The sequence below is a fragment of the Halichondria panicea genome, chromosome 16 (assembly GCF_963675165.1).
Source record: "Halichondria panicea chromosome 16, odHalPani1.1, whole genome shotgun sequence".
Classification (NCBI taxonomy): Eukaryota; Metazoa; Porifera; class Demospongiae; order Suberitida; family Halichondriidae; genus Halichondria; species Halichondria panicea.
Window position 1 is genome coordinate 218,337 of NC_087392.1, and position 19,303 is coordinate 237,639.

Sequence of the window (19,303 nt, forward strand, 5' to 3'; positions counted from 1 at the left end):
GAGTGTAATAGAGTCCCTCGTAGAGGAGGTTGTTTGCCGGTTTAAAACGGCACCTCAGTAACGGCCACTGGTTGGGTAGATTTGTTGTTATGTCTACTTGATTCTTCAAAATATTGTGAAAGAATTGATCTAGATGCAGTTTTAGTACTGTTGCTATAGCGGTGGTATCGGACATGCGAGCTGAGCCATGCCGTACTCGCATCAGAAAGTTTGATACAAATCTGTCCACTGGGTTTCGGAAAAGCATCACAATTTTTGCTTGCTTTCCACAAGAGTTGAATATCCTCTGAGGAGCTTCACAAGACACTAAATTGCCGACACTTGATTCTCCAGTCATGACACCATCAGAGGGGAAGCTACTGCGGAACTCCTACCCATGGCTTATCGTAATGCGATGAGAAGTAGAAGGTCCCAGGGTTCAGAGGACTGGCGTACCCAAGTACAGCACCCCCAGGTCCTTCATCTGCTGAGGGACAAACTTCAGCTGGTGCTCTCTGATAGCACTGTCTATGAGTATGAGATCCCAGACCACACGGCAGAGGAACTGTTACACCTGTCCCAGTCTTATAGTCGGATGGAGATGCACTCGTTGGATGATGTCAGATTACATGACAATTCAAACAATATTAGAACACTAACTGAATATATAGACTGTTTTGCATCTTTTATGGCTGTAAATTATGACATTTTTGTCTAAGCCACTAAGAGGTCAACTTAAATTAGCCTATAACAATGACCTATTGTTCTCAATGTATATTATTATACAACCATGTGATTAAATATTATAATTGTCATCATGCATAAGCAATACAATCATGTAAATAAACATTATTATAAATGTCATCATAAGGTATAGCACAAAAACGCATTGTTGGTTCACAGTGTAGTATCTCCTAAGCCCATCCACGTACAGCCACTCCATAGCTCTGGCAGGAGACAGTAGCTTGCAGTAATGCATGCCAGCAAATATACCGATACTGTAGGTCACGGCTGTCTTCATTTGTATTGACTGAATGGTAACTATCTCACCCCCTGTCGAGTTGGTACCCACTGTGTAGTCCATAGGGAGGTAGATCCATAGTCCTCCGTTCTTAAGGCAACCCTTGTCCTCACCCATAACCATAGCAACACCATGCTCCTTGAAGCGTGGCAAGGTAACAGGGTCAGAGTTCTTCAACGCCCAATCGTACGCCTGTTGATTGATGGTCTTGCAACGAGAGCCTGCATCAGATTTGTTGAAATCCACATTTTCATAGCCGGCAGCAATCATCACAGACTGTCGAGATTTTAGTTTTGCTTGTATTTCATTAGCAGAAGTAGCCACCTCACCATCGTCATACAGATCATGTTCATATATATTCTCACTTACTGAAGACAGTTGCACAGTGCAAGATGGACTGGTGGTTGAGCAATTGCTGAAGATTGCCGGGTGGTGGAACTTAGGCAGTATCTCAGAGGCTGGATGGATTTCGTCAGTATCGTTGATATGGCCAATATCCAGCTGTGCCATTGTTACCATGGAGGACTGTGTCCACGGACAACCTACTTGACAGGCTGGACTTGGAGGGTTCTCAAAACAGGGAGTCTTAAATTTGTACGAGGCCTCAAGTTTGTACGCCTCGATGATTGGTTTTAGAAACTGTCCAGTACTTGCAACGGCATCTTTGAGAGCGGGTAGACAACTTGTGTTTCCAAGAGCAACAGAAATGTAATTTGACACAACTGCTGAAACTTTTGAGTGTGCAGAATCATACGAAATCTCTGGTCGAAAGTCACGATCTTTGATTGTCTTTGGCATTGTCCCTGAGGCAAACTGGAAGTGTGACATGCCCCTCACCACGACAACAGGAAAGGTTGAGACAGCTTTAGTTGGATCAGTAGCAACTTGCACTCGATGATAATACTCCTCCATGATTCTAGTTAGTCTGGCCACACCATCCAACTCTCCACCAATAGTCAGGGTGTGCACCGGGTACGGGGCCGGGGGGGAGCTGCGATAGATTCGTTGCAGGAACGAACCAAACAGGATTTGCCCTGCAGAAATAATATCAAATGGTGAAAGAATGACAAACGGGCAAAACAAGCCACTCTATACATACATTCCAAATACACACACCTGCAGTGTTGTGAGCAAGTGTGGTGTTCTTGACGAGGTAGTCTTGCAGTGGATTAGCGCTGACTGGAGAGTGGGCTGCAAAGAATAGCCGAGTCTTCACCGCCATTCCTTGAGCCTGCATGGACAGCAAGATGCGACTAATGGCTTCTCCTATCTCAGTGCTGAGCACGGCATCCAGAGGGATGTAAGGGATACCAATCCAGAGAGGGTAGTTGCAAACATCTTGCATTGCAGTTGCCAATGGTTTGTACTGTGATGGGTCCACTCCAGCACTTGGAATGAGCACCAAGGCAACTGGTGGTCTAGCTTCATTAGGGGGCTTCAGAATGACATCTCCAAGAGCTGGTTGCATGAAGAGAAGAGTTCCAATGGCGACCAAAACTGACTGCAAACTAGCCATTTTGAGCAAACTGGGTAGCTTGTTAATAATGAGGGTGGGGCTGACTTTTAATAATTTATTGCAACCTTTCCTGTGCTCATAATACGCCGCCCTCTCAACATTGCTCGTATAGCGTGTAATTTTTCGTGGGGCAAAATATTCGTGGTTTTCATGGTTGGATGTCTGACCACAATATTTTACTCACGAATGAAGGGACCTTGCCTACCTTTACCTGTAGTGCAAGCTCCAACCACGAAAATATTACCCACGAAATGTCTCAATATTGCTGAACCACGAATATTTTGTCCCCCGAAAATTACCCGCTATACGGTATATCACAAATTAATAATGATATGCCAATTTTGAGATGAGTGTGTAATGACGGATGAGGGAAATAGGCACAAAAACCAACAAATAATTGAGAAGGGAAAAATACATGTAAGAGAAAGATACCATAACAACAGCGTGTGCGGGTGGGTGGGGGTTTACTCAGTAATGAAGGTATAAATCAAAAGAGCCTTTCTGATTGTCAAATGATAGATCAATGATAAAGTCATCCTCGCTCTGAAACTGTTCAACCATGGAATCGTCCATCTGTACGACCAGCCCCTTCTTAGTTCTCTTGTACACATTCTGTATCATGTCAGCTGGGGCATCAAACTTCTTGCCAACCTACAGCAGGGGGGGGGGGTTCCAGTTACTCCATTGCTGTACACACTTCCTACATCTACTACACTTCCTACACTACAAACAATTATGCCCCGGGACTTATATACAGAGGCGCATACAATGCTACACTGCCCCCAGGGCTTATATACAGAGGCACATACAAAGCTATACACTGCCCCGGGGCTTATATACAGAGGCACATACAATGCTACACTGCCCCCAGGGCTTATATACAGAGGCACATACAAAGCTACACTGCCCCGGGGCTTATATACAGAGGCACATACAATGCTACACTGCCCCCAGGGCTTATATACAGAGGCACATACAATGCTACACTGCCCCGGGGCTTATATACAGAGGCACATACAATGCTACACTGCCCCGGGGCTTATATACAGAGGCACATACAATGCTACAATGCCCCGGGGCTTATATACAGAGGCACATACAATGCTACACTGCCCCGGGGCTTATATACAGAGGCACATACAATGCTACACTGCCCCGGGGCTTATATACAGAGGCACATACAATGCTACAATGCCCCGGGGCTTATATACAGAGGCACATACAATGCTACACTGCCCCGGGGCTTATATACAGAGGCACATACAATGCTACACTGCCCCGGGGCTTATATACAGAGGCACATACAATGCTACAATGCCCCGGGGCTTATATACAGAGGCACATACAATGCTACACTGCCCCAGGGCTTATATACAGAGGCACATACAAAGCTACAATGCCCCAGGGCTTATATACAGAGGCACATATACCACTGCTACAATGCCCCGGGGCTTATATACAGAGGCACATATACACTGCTACAATGCCCCAGGGCCACCCACCTCCAGCTTGAGATCATACACAGAGGCACAGTCCAGCATCAGAGCCTTGTACACATTCTCGTCCTCCTTGCGCACGTAGATTGTCATCACTACAGTGAACACAACATCTCACTGACCACACCAAAAACTATGGGTGGGTGTGGTTACTTTTCCGATTGCGGATGCGTGGAGCCTTCTTAGGGGGAGCCCCCTCACACTCCTCCCCTTCCTTGTCCATCTCCAGAGCACCAAATTCATCCTATGAAAAGAAAACACAACAACTCAAGGCTGCGACAAAACACAATATGACAGAGAGAGAGACTGCACTGTGTAGTGAGTGGGGATCACACCAAAACAATACACAAAGGTCAGGTAAGCAGCTAGTTTGAGGTATTTGCTGTGAGGGTACCTTAGTTTGTCTTAGAGTGTTGCCAAATGTTCTCTTTGATTCTCGATCTCTACAGTGTACACAAGCACAAAAAAAGGTAAAAACAGGTCAAATACACACACATGCACAGAGCACAATGCACACTCCCTGTACTTACTATGACAACCATGCACACACTACACAATCTGCACAATCAGTAAATACGAGTGATGCTACAAAGCTTTGTGGTGGTGCACACACATCAACACAGGTCACTACCTGATGCTGGCTAGGAAGTCTGTAGCAGCTGTCTCATCACGCACCATCCCACTATTCATGTCAGGGTGCTGAGGTACAATTATACATAGCAACAGCTCTCACACAGTGCCCCCCCCCTCAAACACACCTGTTGAGGAATGAAGAGGAACGACTTTGGTCCGAGAGTGCTAGTGGAGGTGAACACAGTCTCTCTGGAGGGAGCGTGGAACAGCGACGCCCCCAGCTCCGTCTCCAATGACACTGAAGGGAGTGTGGCAGTCATGTGACCCAGCACACTAAGGGGGGGGGGGCGTGGCTCACCTCCTGGTTTGACTTGCTTGGCCATTTTCTGTAATTTTCTCTCGACGTATTTGGTCTCGTCTTTGTTCTTACGTTCGGCACCCTACAAGGAAACACTAATAATAGACCACCCCCTCCACACCCACACACTCTCCACACTTTCTACACTCTTCACTTACCTTGTCCCGGAATATCTTGACCCGACAGAAGGCTCTGTGCACTGGCTCAGCGCTCTCAATCGCCATGTCATCATACGTATCACTCACAAAATGAAGTGTGTAACCTTTGACCCCTTTCTGCGAGGAGAACTCTGTACTCAGGCAGTTGACACGCAGGACAATCTGTGACCATGGAAACAAAGCTAGTAAATACAATCACAAAGAAAGGAAGTGGGTACCTTTGCCCCGACCTTGGGGTGCCATGTGAAACTGGCCGCAGAGTCTGGCTTCATCTCAATGTTCTTACAGCTCTTACGATCTGAGGAACTTGATATAAACATACACACACAATAATGAACCGAGACTATACCCACCACACACTCACACACACACACACACACATGCACACACACACACACACACACACACACACACACACACACACACACACACACACACACACACACACACACACACACACACACACACACACACAGTAATGAACCGAGACTATACCCACACACACACACACACACACACACACACAGTAATGAACCGAGACTATACCCACACACACACACACACACACACACACACACACACACACACACACACTCACTCACACACACTCACACACACACACACACACACACACCACACACACACCCACCACACACACACACACACACACACACCACACACACACACACCGATATCAAATGCCTTCTGGTTAGGGTTGGGCTGCATGTTGTACCAGTACTGCCAGCGACTGTGCTCCACTCTCTTGTCAGGCTCCTCAAAGAAAGTGAGAGCTAACACAGTCTTTACTAGAGAGGGGAGTTGCAGACTGGAGTTTCCCTTGAAGTACAGTGTGTAGAACTGGCCTGCAACACACACACAGAGGTGTACAATGCACGCATGTACATGTGGCAGGTGTACAATGCACGCATGTACATGTGGGAGCTAGCCGTACCTTTGTTGAGGTAGGTGAGAGTATCGTCATTTGTCCGCTGGGCACTGGACGTGGGCGCTCCCAGAGTCACCTCGTACCTGCATCATGAGAGCATGGTTAATTAACCATAATTATAAGTCCAGCAATTTCCACAAAAGCAATGGCTATACCTACATGCATGTACAGCGTTAAATAGAGCAGTTAAACGCTTTTTAGTTCTGTTGGTTCAATAACGTTTAATTTTCCGAAAGCTTAGTTCAGATGTTATGCTCATATCAGTAATGTTAAATATGGAACCGGCCATAACTTTCCATTTTTGGAAAAATACCATGGGCTATATTATAGCCAGATATAGCCCATGGCTAAACAGGCCCAAAATAGACTTTTGATTTTAACACATCATCTGAAAAGCCTCTCTTTAAGCTTTCAGAAAATCATAAAATTAACGTTATTGGATCAACGGAACTAAAGTTATGATCGTTCCACATAATGGCATAACCCCACATGCCGCATGATTTAACTATTACATATTTCCCACCTACTACACTTTTGCCATGTAGTCTAGTGGGGTTTAACTGTCATAAATTGGCACCTCAGGGCTACAAGGGAAAATATGGCTCATAAATTGGCACCTCAAGCATATGCAACTAAAATTAAAATAATGGTGTTTTGATGAATGAAGATGAATGAAATGTCTTGCAAGAGAAACAAAATGTCATAAATGAAACACATAGAGTCGGGTGTAGTCTGTAAGACTAGTTCATCAAAAATTCTGCTGTGTGCTTGCAGAAGGAGCTGCTTTAGAGACACTCTGGGAGACTAGCTGGCTCAGGCAGACTTGCTCACTAGCACTAGTACTGCACACACTGCACTAGGCCTGTTCAGCTTCTGTATTCAAAGAAAAAGAAGCCAGTTTAATAATAATATAGGAGTGGCTATTTTAAGCTTACCTTTGCTTGCCTACTAGCCTGGCATAGCTGAAGAGAGCTGGTCTAGACACCGTCTATAGCTAGCTGTGTTGTTTCTTCTGGCTGGTTGCTGCGCAGTAAGTGGAGGGAGGGGCTGACTAATTGAACAGAGAGGGGGAGTGGCTCTGTACCGTTCGCTTTGAGGAAGGGGCTGGCTACTCATATTCTGTCCAGGCTGCGCAAGGATTTGAGTGTGGACAGCAGCCCTGGTGTGTAGACGAGCTCTCTTTTCCTAGTTGTCTTCTTGTTTGAATAGTGTTGCTATGTGGTAGTCATGCAGCTTGATGCATAGCAACCAGTCAGCCAATCAGATGGGACATATATCAATTAATGCACAGTGCCTCGGGGTTTATGACAGTAAACCACACCTCCCCCTCGGGCTTACGCCCTCGTAGTCGGGAGGTTTACTGTCATAAACCCCTCTACACTGTACATTAACTAATATTATCCATGCACTCACTTCTCCTGGCTCATAAAGATGGTGGTGGTTGGGGACTCCCCTGTGAACTCTACCACGTGGGTGTGACCTTTGACCTCTCCGACTGGCTTAAACGAGGGTGGAAGCTGGGATGTGGTGACAATGAAACCCTCGGACTGAGAATTAAGTTCAGAGTGCAAATGTGGGGGAGTTGGGGGGTGGCCAGAAAACGACTCCAACTTCTCCTTGGGATTACTATATACAGCAGATGATGGAGTGTGTCAATAGAGAGCTGCTTATAAGACTCTACCTGCTTACAATAAGTTAATGCTCTCAAGAGAGGGCATCACATGCCTCCACACTTTCTGACTTTTGTCAAAACTACATACATAATTTATAGTATTATTAAGTACACAAGTACTACTACCACACACATGCAGTGACTACATACCTGAAGATGCCGGGGTAGAAGTCATACAGCCAACTCATGCTTGATTCTTCCCCCGTCTCCCCGCCAGCATCACTATGGTGATGGAAGCCGAGAGGAGGCTTCGAGTGGACCAACTCAGGGAGCTCACTAAAGTAATCACTAGAGCCGTGCATGTGGTTCTGGGGGGAGGGTAGACATTATGTTATAGTTATTGACTGGTTGACTAGTAATTATGGCTTATAACCAACCAATGCCGAGGGCGTAGCCCGAGGCTGAGGTTGGTTATAAGCCATAATTACTAGGCAACCAGTCAACAACTGATTTATTTACTGCAAAAACAGCAAAACAGTCATTTGAACATCAATGGAGACAGTCAAGCTTGCTCTCACAGCCACTTGTGCCTCAGAATATGAAGTTAGAACAGTTACAGCTGTCAAGTATGAGAGCTAGCTACTTCTCCAAGCAGCTAGGTTCTACTGGAAGCCATAAACTTTGACCAGACCGGCCCACCAATATCAGCAGCTGCCGTTTTCAATTTGCATTGCACAAGAGTCTACTGCACTGTACTCCTCTAGCTCTACCTCTGAGCCACAGCCTTGACTAGAAACACAGAGCAAGGATTGAACTGCAGTGTTTCAAGCCTCATGAACATGTAATAAGTAGCTTAGACTGCTAGCTAGCTCAGGTCAATATGACAATAGCACAAAACATAGTCTACAAAACTTTTTGCGTGCTGTATTGCTATTTTACTGTGTACAAATTGTCAAGATGATTCAAAAGTTGAATAGTGCTTGTAGGAAGTAAAAATATGAGCCATATTCCATACTTCCCTGGGGGAAGTAAAATATGGCTCATATTCACTGGAAATCACCTAGGATACGGACTGAATCAGTAAATAAATATAGGGTAGACGTGCATTATATGGGGGGAGGGGTTATAGATTATACATTTTATTTTGGCTAACATGCATTCCTGCTATTCAACAAACGAATAGACCACATCTATAGTAACAACAATACACACACACACACACACACACACCCACACACTGACGTACCTGTCCCATAAAGACGGGTGCTGCTTCAGTGACAATGATCTCCGTGGGTGAGCTGTGTTTGTACATCAGTCCACTGCTGTCAGTATAGGGATCAGAGCAGCCATGACCAGGGTCACTTGACTACAGGGGGGTGGTGGTGATATATACATGTACTGTGTGTTGTCACGGTTACCTTTCTGGTCATGTGAGCATTCCCTCCACTCTCATTACTACTCTGAGGAGAGCTCTCGTTGCTAGGCAACATCTGAGCGGTGGGCAAGCTATCAGGTGCAGGAAGTGTGCCATGATGGTTAACTGATATAATATAATTCAGTATTTCTTCGGTTAATTAATTATGATTAGTATACTTATAAGTATACAATTACAATTATAGCCAACACTCACTTATCTGCCGACATTGGAACTTCCCGCGGTAGTAGATTGATATCAGTACACACTATCAGAACAAAAACTTTGCTTTAGCTTAACTATGTCTTTAGAGGAGTACCAAACACCACTAAACATCTTCTTCAACCTACAGCAGAGGGAGGTGTGTGATTACATGGCCCTCACCACACACACTATCACCCAGACTGTACTAGCAGGCCATTATCTAGCTTATAGGGACTCACCGGGACCAGGCGTAAGAGCTGGAGGCTCTGTTATCCTCCCTGACAATACAGTAGTCTACACAGCCAAAAATCCACGGGAACGTTTCAGGCCCGTGGGGAAATCAGCTGAATACAGGCTGGAATACTTTATAGTTATTGACTGGTTGACTAGTAATTATGGCTTATAACCAACCAATGCCGAGGGCGTAGCCCGAGGCTGAGGTTGGTTATAAGCCATAATTACTAGGCAACCAGTCAACAACTGATTTATTTACTGCAAACACAGCAAAACAGTCATTTGAACATCAATGGAGACAGTCAAGCTTGCTCTCACAGCCACTTGTGCCTCAGAATATGCAGTTAGAACAGTTACAGCTGTCAAGTATGAGAGCTAGCTCAGGGCCGTAGCCACCAACTTTAGAATGGTCAGGTTGTTACGCGCGCAACGAATTTTTGAGGCCACGCCCATTTCCGGTATCGTTGGTGACTCCCCCCCTTCTCTACTGGCTATACTGCTGGACTAGATTCTGTTCAGCTTTAATATTAGCCTCGATCCCAGGCCTTACTTTTTCTTGCTGTTGTCACTGTTCATCCACATAGTGAGGCAGCAAAGAAAGAAATGGGCGTACAGTTAAGAAAAAGTAAGGCCTGGTTTGGGAAATCGCGTGATCCACAAGGATATTTATGAACGTGGGCGATATGTAAGCCACAATCGTGACGTAAGATATTCTCCCACGCATTCAGAGTTAATAAGACTGTACTGAGACAACCACCAAGCTGTGCTGCAAGTCAGATCAGAGAACCAGCGTGGCCAGCTCTGGTGGCAGTAGCTACCTGCTATATAATAATGATGACTAAGCTATTCTTGATCTATACTATCAGTAGACTATATAATAGCATGTAGAAAGACACAAGAAAAGGTGATAGTCTGATAGAATCTGAACACATAACTAGTAGATCATCTAGCTAAGCCTAAGGTATAGTTATAGCTATAGTGCTTGCAAACTTCCAGTTCCAAGTCCATGTCCAGCTTGCTGCAGGCAAAGTTTTATTAGTCATAGATCTCTGCGTGGGCAGTCCAACATCTCTAGCTCAGCATGCCCACGCTCATTTTCACCCTTCTACCACCCTTCTACCCTCACGCGACTTCCCGATACAGGCTCTCCTTTTTCCTAACTCTACGTCTATTTCTTTCTTTATTCCTCCAATTAATACCGTATTTTATTTCATTGAACGATTAATACAGTATTTTATCTTATTGAACGATTGTGATAAAGAACAGAAAAAGGAGAGCCTGTGTGAGGCTACTTTAATATTGCAACCTTTCCTGTGCTGATATACGCCGCCCTCTCAACATTGCTCGTATAGCGTGTAATTTTCGTGGGGCAAAATATTCGTGGTTTTCATGGTTGGAGGTCTGACCACGAATATTTTACTCACGAATGAAGTGACCTTGCCTACCTTTACCTGCAGTGCAAGCTCCAACCACGAAAATATTACCCACGAAATGTCTCAATATTGCTGAACCACGAATATTTTGTCCCCCGAAAATTACCCGCTATACGGTATATCACAAATTAATAATGATATGCCAATTTTGAGATGAGTGTGTAATGACGGATGAGGGAAATAGGCACAAAAACCAACAAATAATTGAGAAGGGAAAAATACATGTAAGAGAAAGATACCATAACAACAGCGTGTGCGGGTGGGTGGGGGTTTACTCAGTAATGAAGGTATAAATCAAAAGAGCCTTTCTGATTGTCAAATGATAGATCAATGATAAAGTCATCCTCGCTCTGAAACTGTTCAACCATGGAATCGTCCATCTGTACGACCAGCCCCTTCTTAGTTCTCTTGTACACATTCTGTATCATGTCAGCTGGGGCATCAAACTTCTTGCCAACCTACAGCAGGGGGGGGGGTTCCAGTTACTCCATTGCTGTACACACTTCCTACATCTACTACACTTCCTACACTACAAACAATTATGCCCCGGGGCTTATATACAGAGGCACATACAATGCTACACTGCCCCCAGGGCTTATATACAGAGGCACATACAAAGCTACACTGCCCCAGGGCTTATATACAGAGGCACATACAATGCTACACTGCCCCCAGGGCTTATATACAGAGGCACATACAAAGCTACACTGCCCCGGGGCTTATATACAGAGGCACATACAATGCTACACTGCCCCCAGGGCTTATATACAGAGGCACATACAATGCTACACTGCCCCGGGGCTTATATACAGAGGCACATACAATGCTACACTGCCCCGGGGCTTATATACAGAGGCACATACAATGCTACAATGCCCCGGGGCTTATATACAGAGGCACATACAATGCTACACTGCCCCGGGGCTTATATACAGAGGCACATACAATGCTACACTGCCCCGGGGCTTATATACAGAGGCACATACAATGCTACAATGCCCCGGGGCTTATATACAGAGGCACATACAATGCTACACTGCCCCAGGGCTTATATACAGAGGCACATACAAAGCTACAATGCCCCAGGGCTTATATACAGAGGCACATATACCACTGCTACAATGCCCCGGGGCTTATATACAGAGGCACATATACACTGCTACAATGCCCCAGGGCCACCCACCTCCAGCTTGAGATCATACACAGAGGCACAGTCCAGCATCAGAGCCTTGTACACATTCTCGTCCTCCTTGCGCACGTAGATTGTCATCACTACAGTAAACACAACATCTCACTGACCACACCAGAAACTATGGGTGGGTGTGGTTACTTTTCCGATTGCGGATGCGTGGAGCCTTCTTAGGGAGAGCCCCCTCACACTCCTCCCCTTCCTTGTCCATCTCCAGAGCACCAAATTCATCCTATGAAGAGAAAACACAACAACTCAAGGCTGCGACAAAACACAATATGACAGAGAGAGAGACTGCACTGTGTAGTGAGTGGGGATCACACCAAAACAATACACAAAGGTCAGGTAAGCAGCTAGTTTGAGGTATTTGCTGTGAGGGTACCTTAGTTTGTCTTAGAGTGTTGCCAAATGTTCTCTTTGATTCTCGATCTCTACAGTGTACACAAGCACAAAAAAAGGTAAAAACAGGTCAAATACACACACATGCACAGAGCACAATGCACACTCCCTGTACTTACTATGACAACCATGCACACACTACACAATCTACACAATCAGTAAATACAGTGATGCTACAAAGCTTTGTGGTGGTGCACACACATCAACACAGGTCACTACCTGATGCTGGCTAGGAAGTCTGTAGCAGCTGTCTCATCACGCACCATCCCACTATTCATGTCAGGGTGCTGAGGTACAATTATACATAGCAACAGCTCTCACACAGTGCCCCCCCCCCTCAAACACACCTGTTGAGGAATGAAGAGGAACGACTTTGGTCCGAGAGTGCTAGTGGAGGTGAACACAGTCTCTCTGGAGGGAGCGTGGAACAGCGACGCCCCCAGCTCCGTCTCCAATGACACTGAAGGGGGTGTGGCAGTCATGTGACCCAGCACACTAAGGGGGGGGGGCGTGGCTCACCTCCTGGTTTGACTTGCTTGGCCATTTTCTGTAATTTTCTCTCGACGTATTTGGTCTCGTCTTTGTTCTTACGTTCGGCACCCTACAAGGAAACACTAATAATAGACCACCCCCTCCACACCCACACACTCTCCACACTTTCTACACTCTTCACTTACCTTGTCCCGGACTATCTTGACCCGACAGAAGGCTCTGTGCACTGGCTCAGCGCTCTCAATCGCCATGTCATCATACGTATCACTCACAAAATGAAGTGTGTAACCTTTGACCCCTTTCTGCGAGGAGAACTCTGTACTCAGGCAGTTGACACGCAGGACAATCTGTGACCATGGAAACAAAGCTAGTAAATACAATCACAAAAAAAGGGAGTGGGTACCTTTGCCCCGACCTTGGGGTGCCATGTGAAACTGGCCGCAGAGTCTGGCTTCATCTCAATGTTCTTACAGCTCTTACGATCTGAGGAACTTGATATAAACATACACACACAATAATGAACCGAGACTATACCCACCACACACTCACACACACACACACACACATGCACACACACACACACACACACACACACACACACACACACACACACACACAGTAATGAACCGAGACTATACCCACACACACACACACACACACACACACACACACACACACTCACTCACACACACTCACACACACACACACACACACACACACCACACACACACCCACCACACACACACACACACACACACACACACACCACACACACACACACCGATATCAAATGCCTTCTGGTTAGGGTTGGGCTGCATGTTGTACCAGTACTGCCAGCGACTGTGCTCCACTCTCTTGTCAGGCTCCTCAAAGAAAGTGAGAGCTAACACAGTCTTTACTAGAGAGGGGAGTTGCAGACTGGAGTTTCCCTTGAAGTACAGTGTGTAGAACTGGCCTGCAACACACACACAGAGGTGTACAATGCACGCATGTACATGTGGCAGGTGTACAATGCACGCATGTACATGTGGGAGCTAGCTGTACCTTTGTTGAGGTAGGTGAGAGTATCGTCATTTGTTCGCTGGGCAATGGACGTAGACGCTCCCAGAGTCACCTCGTACCTGCATCATGAGAGCATGGTTAATTAACCATAATTATAAGTCCAGCAATTTCCACAAAAGCAATGGCTATACTTACATGCATGTATAGCGTTAAATAGAGCAGTTAAACGCTTTTTAGTTCTGTTGGTTCAATAACGTTTAATTTTCCGAAAGCTTAGTTCAGATGTTATGCTCATATCAGTAATCTTAAATATGGAACCGGCCATAACTTTCCATTTTTGGAAAAATACCATGGGCTATATTATAGCCAGATATAGCCCATGGCTAAACAGGCGCAAAATAGACTTTTGATTTTAACACATCATCTGAAAAGCATCTCTTTAAGCTTTCAGAAAATCATAAAATTAACGTTATTGGATCAACGGAACTAAAGTTATGATCGTTCCACATAATGGCATAACCCCACATGCCGCATGATTTAACTATTACTTAGATATTATCCATGCACTCACTTCTCCTGGCTCATAAAGACGGTGGTGGTTGGGGACTCCCCTGTGAACTCTACCACGTGGGTGTGACCTTTGACCTCTCCGACTGGCTTAAACGAGGGTGGAAGCTGGGATGTGGTGACAATGAAACCCTCGGACTGAGAATTAAGTTCAGAGTGCAAATGTGGGGGAGTTGGGGGGTGGCCAGAAAACGACTCCAACTTCTTCTTGGGATTACTATATACAGCAGATGATGGAGTGTGTCAATAGAGAGCTGCTTATAAGACTCTACCTGCTTACAATAAGTTAATGCTCTCAAGAGAGGGCATCACATGCCTCCACACTTTCTGACTTTTGTCAAAAATACATACATAATTTATAGTATTATTAAGTACACAAGTACTACTACCACACACATGCAGTGACTACATACCTGAAGATGCCGGGGTAGAAGTCATACAGCCAACTCATGCTTGATTCTTCCCCCGTCTCCCCGCCAGCATCACTATGGTGATGGAGGCCGAGAGGAGGCTTCGAGTGGACCAACTCAGGGAGCTCACTAAAGTAATCACTAGAGCCGTGCATGTGGTTCTGGGGGGAGGGTAGACATTATGTTATAGTTATTGACTGGTTGTACGCCCTCGGCATTGGTTGGTTATAAGCCATAATTACTAGGCAACTAGTCAACAACTGATTTATTTACTGCAAAAACAGCAAAACAGTCATTTGAACATCAATGGAGACAGTCAAGCTTGCTCTCACAGCCACTTGTGCCTCAGAATATGCAGTTAGAACAGTTACAGCTGTCACGTATGAGAGCTAGCTACTTCTCCAAGCAGCTAGGTTCTACTGGAAGCCATAAACTTTGACCAGACCGGCCCACCAATATCAGCAGCTGCCGTTTTCAATTTGCATTGCACAAGAGTCTACTGCATGCACTGTACTCCTCTAGCTCTACCTCTGAGCCACAGCCTTGACTAGAAACACAGAGCAAGGATTGAACTGCAGTGTTTCAAGCCTCATGAACATGTAATAAGTAGCTTAGACTGCTAGCTAGCTCAGGTCAATATGACAATAGCACAAAACATAGTCTACAAAACTTTTTGCGTGCTGTATTGCTATTTTACTGTGTACAAATTGTCAAGATGATTCAAAAGTTGAATAGTGCTTGTAGGAAGTAAAAATATGAGCCATATTCCATACTTCCCTGGGGGAAGTAAAATATGGCTCATATTCACTGGAAATCACCTAGGATACGGACTGAATCAGTAAATAAATATAGGGTAGACGTGCATTATATGGGGGGAGGGGTTATAGATTATACATTTTATTTTGGCTAACATGCATTCCTGCTATTCAACAAACGAATAGACCACATCTATAGTAACAACAATACACACACACACACACACACACACACACACCCACACACTGACGTACCTGTCCCATGAAGACGGGTGCTGCTTCAGTGACAATGATCTCCGTGGGTGAGCTGCGTTTGTACATCAGTCCACTGCTGTCAGTATAGGGATCAGAGCAGCCATGACCAGGGTCACTTGACTACAGGGGGGTGGTGGTGATATATACATGTACTGTGTGTTGTCACGGTTACCTTTCTGGTCATGTGAGCATTCCCTCCACTCTCATTACTACTCTGAGGAGAGCTCTCGCTGCTAGGCAACGTCTGAGCGGTGGGCAAGCTATCAGGTGCAGGAAGTGTGCCATGATGGTTAACTGATATAATATAATTCAGTATTTCTTGAAAAGCTGGTTAAATCTCAAGTATACAGTGTTGCACACATCACATAACTATACCATTGTATAACAACTACCGTACCGTCGCGAAAATACGCCCACCCTTTTCTGCAACAACTTTGGGCCTTTTAGGGGACTGGGCGTTTATTCGCGAACGGCGAATTTTCACTCGAATATACGCCCACCGCGCCTTAACCTCAAATTAATTTGTGCAAACTCAGCAAAAAAAATTTTTTTTCATTTTTCAGTTACCTTTTTTGTGCGCAGTCTATATATATGATACCATTATAATAATTATGATAATGCTAACACAATAGCTCAATGAAGCTATATAAAGTTTGGGTTTAGGCAAAATAATTATTGTAGTCAGTCAGTGTCACTTTCATCCTCTGAAAACGGATCAATCTCGTTGACATCATTGCTTTCTGGTTCATCCTAGTTCCTCCGACAGTTCTACTTCTTCAGCATCCACAGAAGGCACATCATTGCTCACGAGATCGTCTTGTGAACCGTCAAGAGCGTTTGCTAGTCCACACACTAGAAAAGAATGGACTAGCGTCTCCACTGTGATGGATTTCCAGGCAGTCGACACCCAGTTCAAGACATCTTGCCTAGTCGGCACAGAAATCATTACCCTGCTTCTTCTCATCGGCATCATGGCTACCTCCTTTAGAATTGAATCCACCATTCGAGGACATCATGTATTCAAGGAGATATGGACACCACACATCAATGAGAACCTCGAAGTTACTGCTGACCATGGAAATGTTTTTGATGTCCATTCTGTAGCAGCATGGAAAGGTGGACAAGTCGTCGGTCATGTTCCTAGAGAGCTATCCAGTACATTCTGGTACTTTCTCCACAGAAGGAACAGTAAGATAACCTGCAAAGTCACCGGGGATCGACATCGTTCCGAGATCCGTGGGAAAGGGCTAGTTGTTCCCTGCATCTACATTTTTGAGGGCAAGCGAAATCACATAGAGAAACTCATGACTGTTCTACATGTAGCTAGCAAAGAGACTGAATATAAATAGAGGCTAACTCACTGCGCTAGCGCTAGCACTAACTCTGTCACTAACCAGCTTTTCTAAAAGCTACCACTATGCAAAAATTCACCACAATTATGACGTCAGTTCTGGACACGTGATAGTAATAGTAGCTGGATGATGGGCTTATAATCGAGTGAAAATACCCTTGTGCAAGAACTTCGAGGCAAAAGAGGGGATGGGCGTTTATTCAAGATGGGCTTATTTTCGCGACGGTACGGTAGTGCCACATAATCATGTGTAACTAACAGCCTCGGAGAATTCGGTTCATTAATTATGATTAGTATACTTATAAGTATACAGTTACAATTACAGCCAACACTCACTTATCTGCCGACATTGGAACTTCCCGCGGTAGTAGATTGATATCAGTACACACTATCAGAACAAAACCTTTGCTTTAGCTTAACTATGTCTTCAGAGGAGTACCAAACACCACCAAACATCTTCTTCAACCTACAGCAGAGGGAGGTGTGTGATTACATGGCCCTCACCACACACACTATCACCCAAACTGTACTAGCAGGCCATTATCTAGCTTATAGGGACTCACCGGGACCAGGGGTAAGAGCTGGAGGCTCTGTTATCCTCCCTGACAATACAGTAGTCTATCACAGCCAAAAATCCACGGGAACGTTTCAGGCCCGTGGGGAAATTAGCTGAATACAGGCTGGAATACTTTATAGTTATTGACTGGTTGACTAGTAATTATGGCTTATAACCAACCAATGCCGAGGGCGTAGCCCGAGGCTGAGGTTGGTTATAAGCCATAATTACTAGGCAACCAGTCAACAACTGATTTATTTACTGCAAAAACAGCAAAACAGTCATTTGAACATCAATGGAGACAGTCAAGCTTGCTCTCACAGCCACTTGTGCCTCAGAATATGCAGTTAGAACAGTTACAGCTGTCAAGTATGAGAGCTAAGTAGCTACTTCTCCAAGCAGCTAGGTTCTACTGGAAGCCATAAACTTTGACCAGACCCGCCCACCAATATCAGCTGCCGTTTTCAATTTGCATTGCACAAGAGTCTACTGCACTGTACACCTCTAGCTCTACCTCTACCTCTGAGCCACAGCCTTGACTAGAAACACAGAGCAAGGATTGAACTGCAGTGTTTCAAGCCTCATGAACATGTAATAAGTAGCTTAGACTGCTAGCTAGCTCAGGTCAATATGACAATAGCACAAAACATAGTCTACAAAACTTTTTGCGTGCTGTATTGCTATTTTACTGTGTACAAATTGTCAAGGTGATTCAAAAGTTGAATAGTGCTTGTAGAAAGTAAAAATATGAGCCATATTCCATACTTCCCTGGGGGAAGTAAAATATGGCTCATATTCACTGGAAATCACCTAGGATACGGAGATATAACTGGCAGCTCAGCAACATCCCTAAAACATGCAACTGTGGTGCAAACTTCTCTGTAGATCACGCCATGATTTGCCACATGGGGGGCTTCCCGACTATTCACCACAACGAAATTCGTGACATCACAGCCTCACTGCTCACAGAAGTATGCCATAATGTCGCTACAGAGCCACCCCTCCAGCCCCTCACTGGAGAGCTCTTCTCTGCCAGATCAGTAAACACAAGCAACCATGCTCGCCCCGATATTCATGCAAGAGGCTTCTGGAACAACCACCAAGATGCATTTTTTGATGTAAGGGTATTCTACCCTAACGCACCTAGTAACCGTTCCGGAGATGCCTACAGGAGACATGAGCAAGCAAAAAAGAGGGAATACGGACAAAGGGTCAGAGAAATCGAGCGGGGAGTCTTCACACCCTTAGTCCTCTCAACCTGGGGAGGAATGGGCAAAGAAGCAGCAACCTTTTACAAGAGGCTCGCTGACCTGTTATCCTCGAAAAGACAAAATCCGTACCCAGCAGTAATGGATGGCTCAGATGCAGGCTATCCTTTGCATC

General features: G+C 45.2%; 3 protein-coding genes and 1 long non-coding RNA gene across 7 annotated transcripts; all 4 read right to left on the reverse strand.

The window, feature by feature from the left end:
- Window positions 1–734: 734 nt before the first annotated feature.
- LOC135350709 (uncharacterized) lies at window positions 735–2,549 on the reverse strand. The gene is made up of 2 exons (XM_064549567.1): window positions 2,117–2,549; window positions 735–2,034 (listed from the first exon to the last, which is right to left on the reverse strand). The coding sequence occupies exons 1-2, from the start codon at window positions 2,514–2,516 to the stop codon at window positions 776–778; spliced, it is 1,659 nt and encodes a 552-aa protein (XP_064405637.1). The 5' UTR covers window positions 2,517–2,549; the 3' UTR covers window positions 735–775.
- Window positions 2,550–2,828: 279 nt separating this feature from the next.
- On the reverse strand, window positions 2,829–9,949 carry LOC135349853 (grainyhead-like protein 1 homolog). 4 transcript variants are annotated; one of them, XM_064548483.1, is made up of 18 exons: window positions 9,517–9,949; window positions 9,290–9,419; window positions 9,078–9,165; window positions 8,906–9,025; window positions 7,870–8,027; window positions 7,737–7,799; window positions 7,461–7,673; window positions 6,054–6,130; window positions 5,791–5,964; window positions 5,320–5,399; window positions 5,102–5,263; window positions 4,944–5,025; window positions 4,771–4,883; window positions 4,644–4,711; window positions 4,407–4,455; window positions 4,166–4,256; window positions 4,019–4,107; window positions 2,829–3,167 (listed from the first exon to the last, which is right to left on the reverse strand). In XM_064548483.1, exons 2-18 carry the CDS (start codon window positions 9,301–9,303, stop codon window positions 2,985–2,987), a joined length of 1,824 nt encoding a protein of 607 aa, XP_064404553.1. In that variant the 5' UTR covers window positions 9,304–9,419; window positions 9,517–9,949; the 3' UTR covers window positions 2,829–2,984. The 4 variants fall into 4 exon arrangements, with proteins under 4 accessions (XP_064404553.1, XP_064404555.1, XP_064404554.1 ...); XM_064548485.1 differs by lacking the exon at window positions 7,737–7,799; XM_064548484.1 differs by lacking the exon at window positions 9,517–9,949 and having other exon boundaries at window positions 9,078–9,149.
- Window positions 9,950–11,063: 1,114 nt separating this feature from the next.
- LOC135349584 (grainyhead-like protein 1 homolog) lies at window positions 11,064–18,623 on the reverse strand. Its single transcript, XM_064548121.1, has 17 exons — window positions 17,928–18,623; window positions 17,701–17,830; window positions 16,186–16,273; window positions 16,014–16,133; window positions 15,007–15,164; window positions 14,598–14,810; window positions 14,069–14,145; window positions 13,806–13,979; window positions 13,428–13,507; window positions 13,210–13,371; window positions 13,052–13,133; window positions 12,880–12,992; window positions 12,752–12,819; window positions 12,516–12,564; window positions 12,275–12,365; window positions 12,128–12,216; window positions 11,064–11,402 (listed from the first exon to the last, which is right to left on the reverse strand). The coding sequence occupies exons 2-17, from the start codon at window positions 17,712–17,714 to the stop codon at window positions 11,220–11,222; spliced, it is 1,761 nt and encodes a 586-aa protein (XP_064404191.1). The 5' UTR covers window positions 17,715–17,830; window positions 17,928–18,623; the 3' UTR covers window positions 11,064–11,219.
- Window positions 16,546–17,694, reverse strand: LOC135349597 (uncharacterized). The gene is made up of 2 exons (XR_010398945.1): window positions 16,993–17,694; window positions 16,546–16,763 (listed from the first exon to the last, which is right to left on the reverse strand). It is a non-coding gene; the product is annotated as an uncharacterized LOC135349597 (long non-coding RNA).
- Window positions 18,624–19,303: the final 680 nt, after the last annotated feature.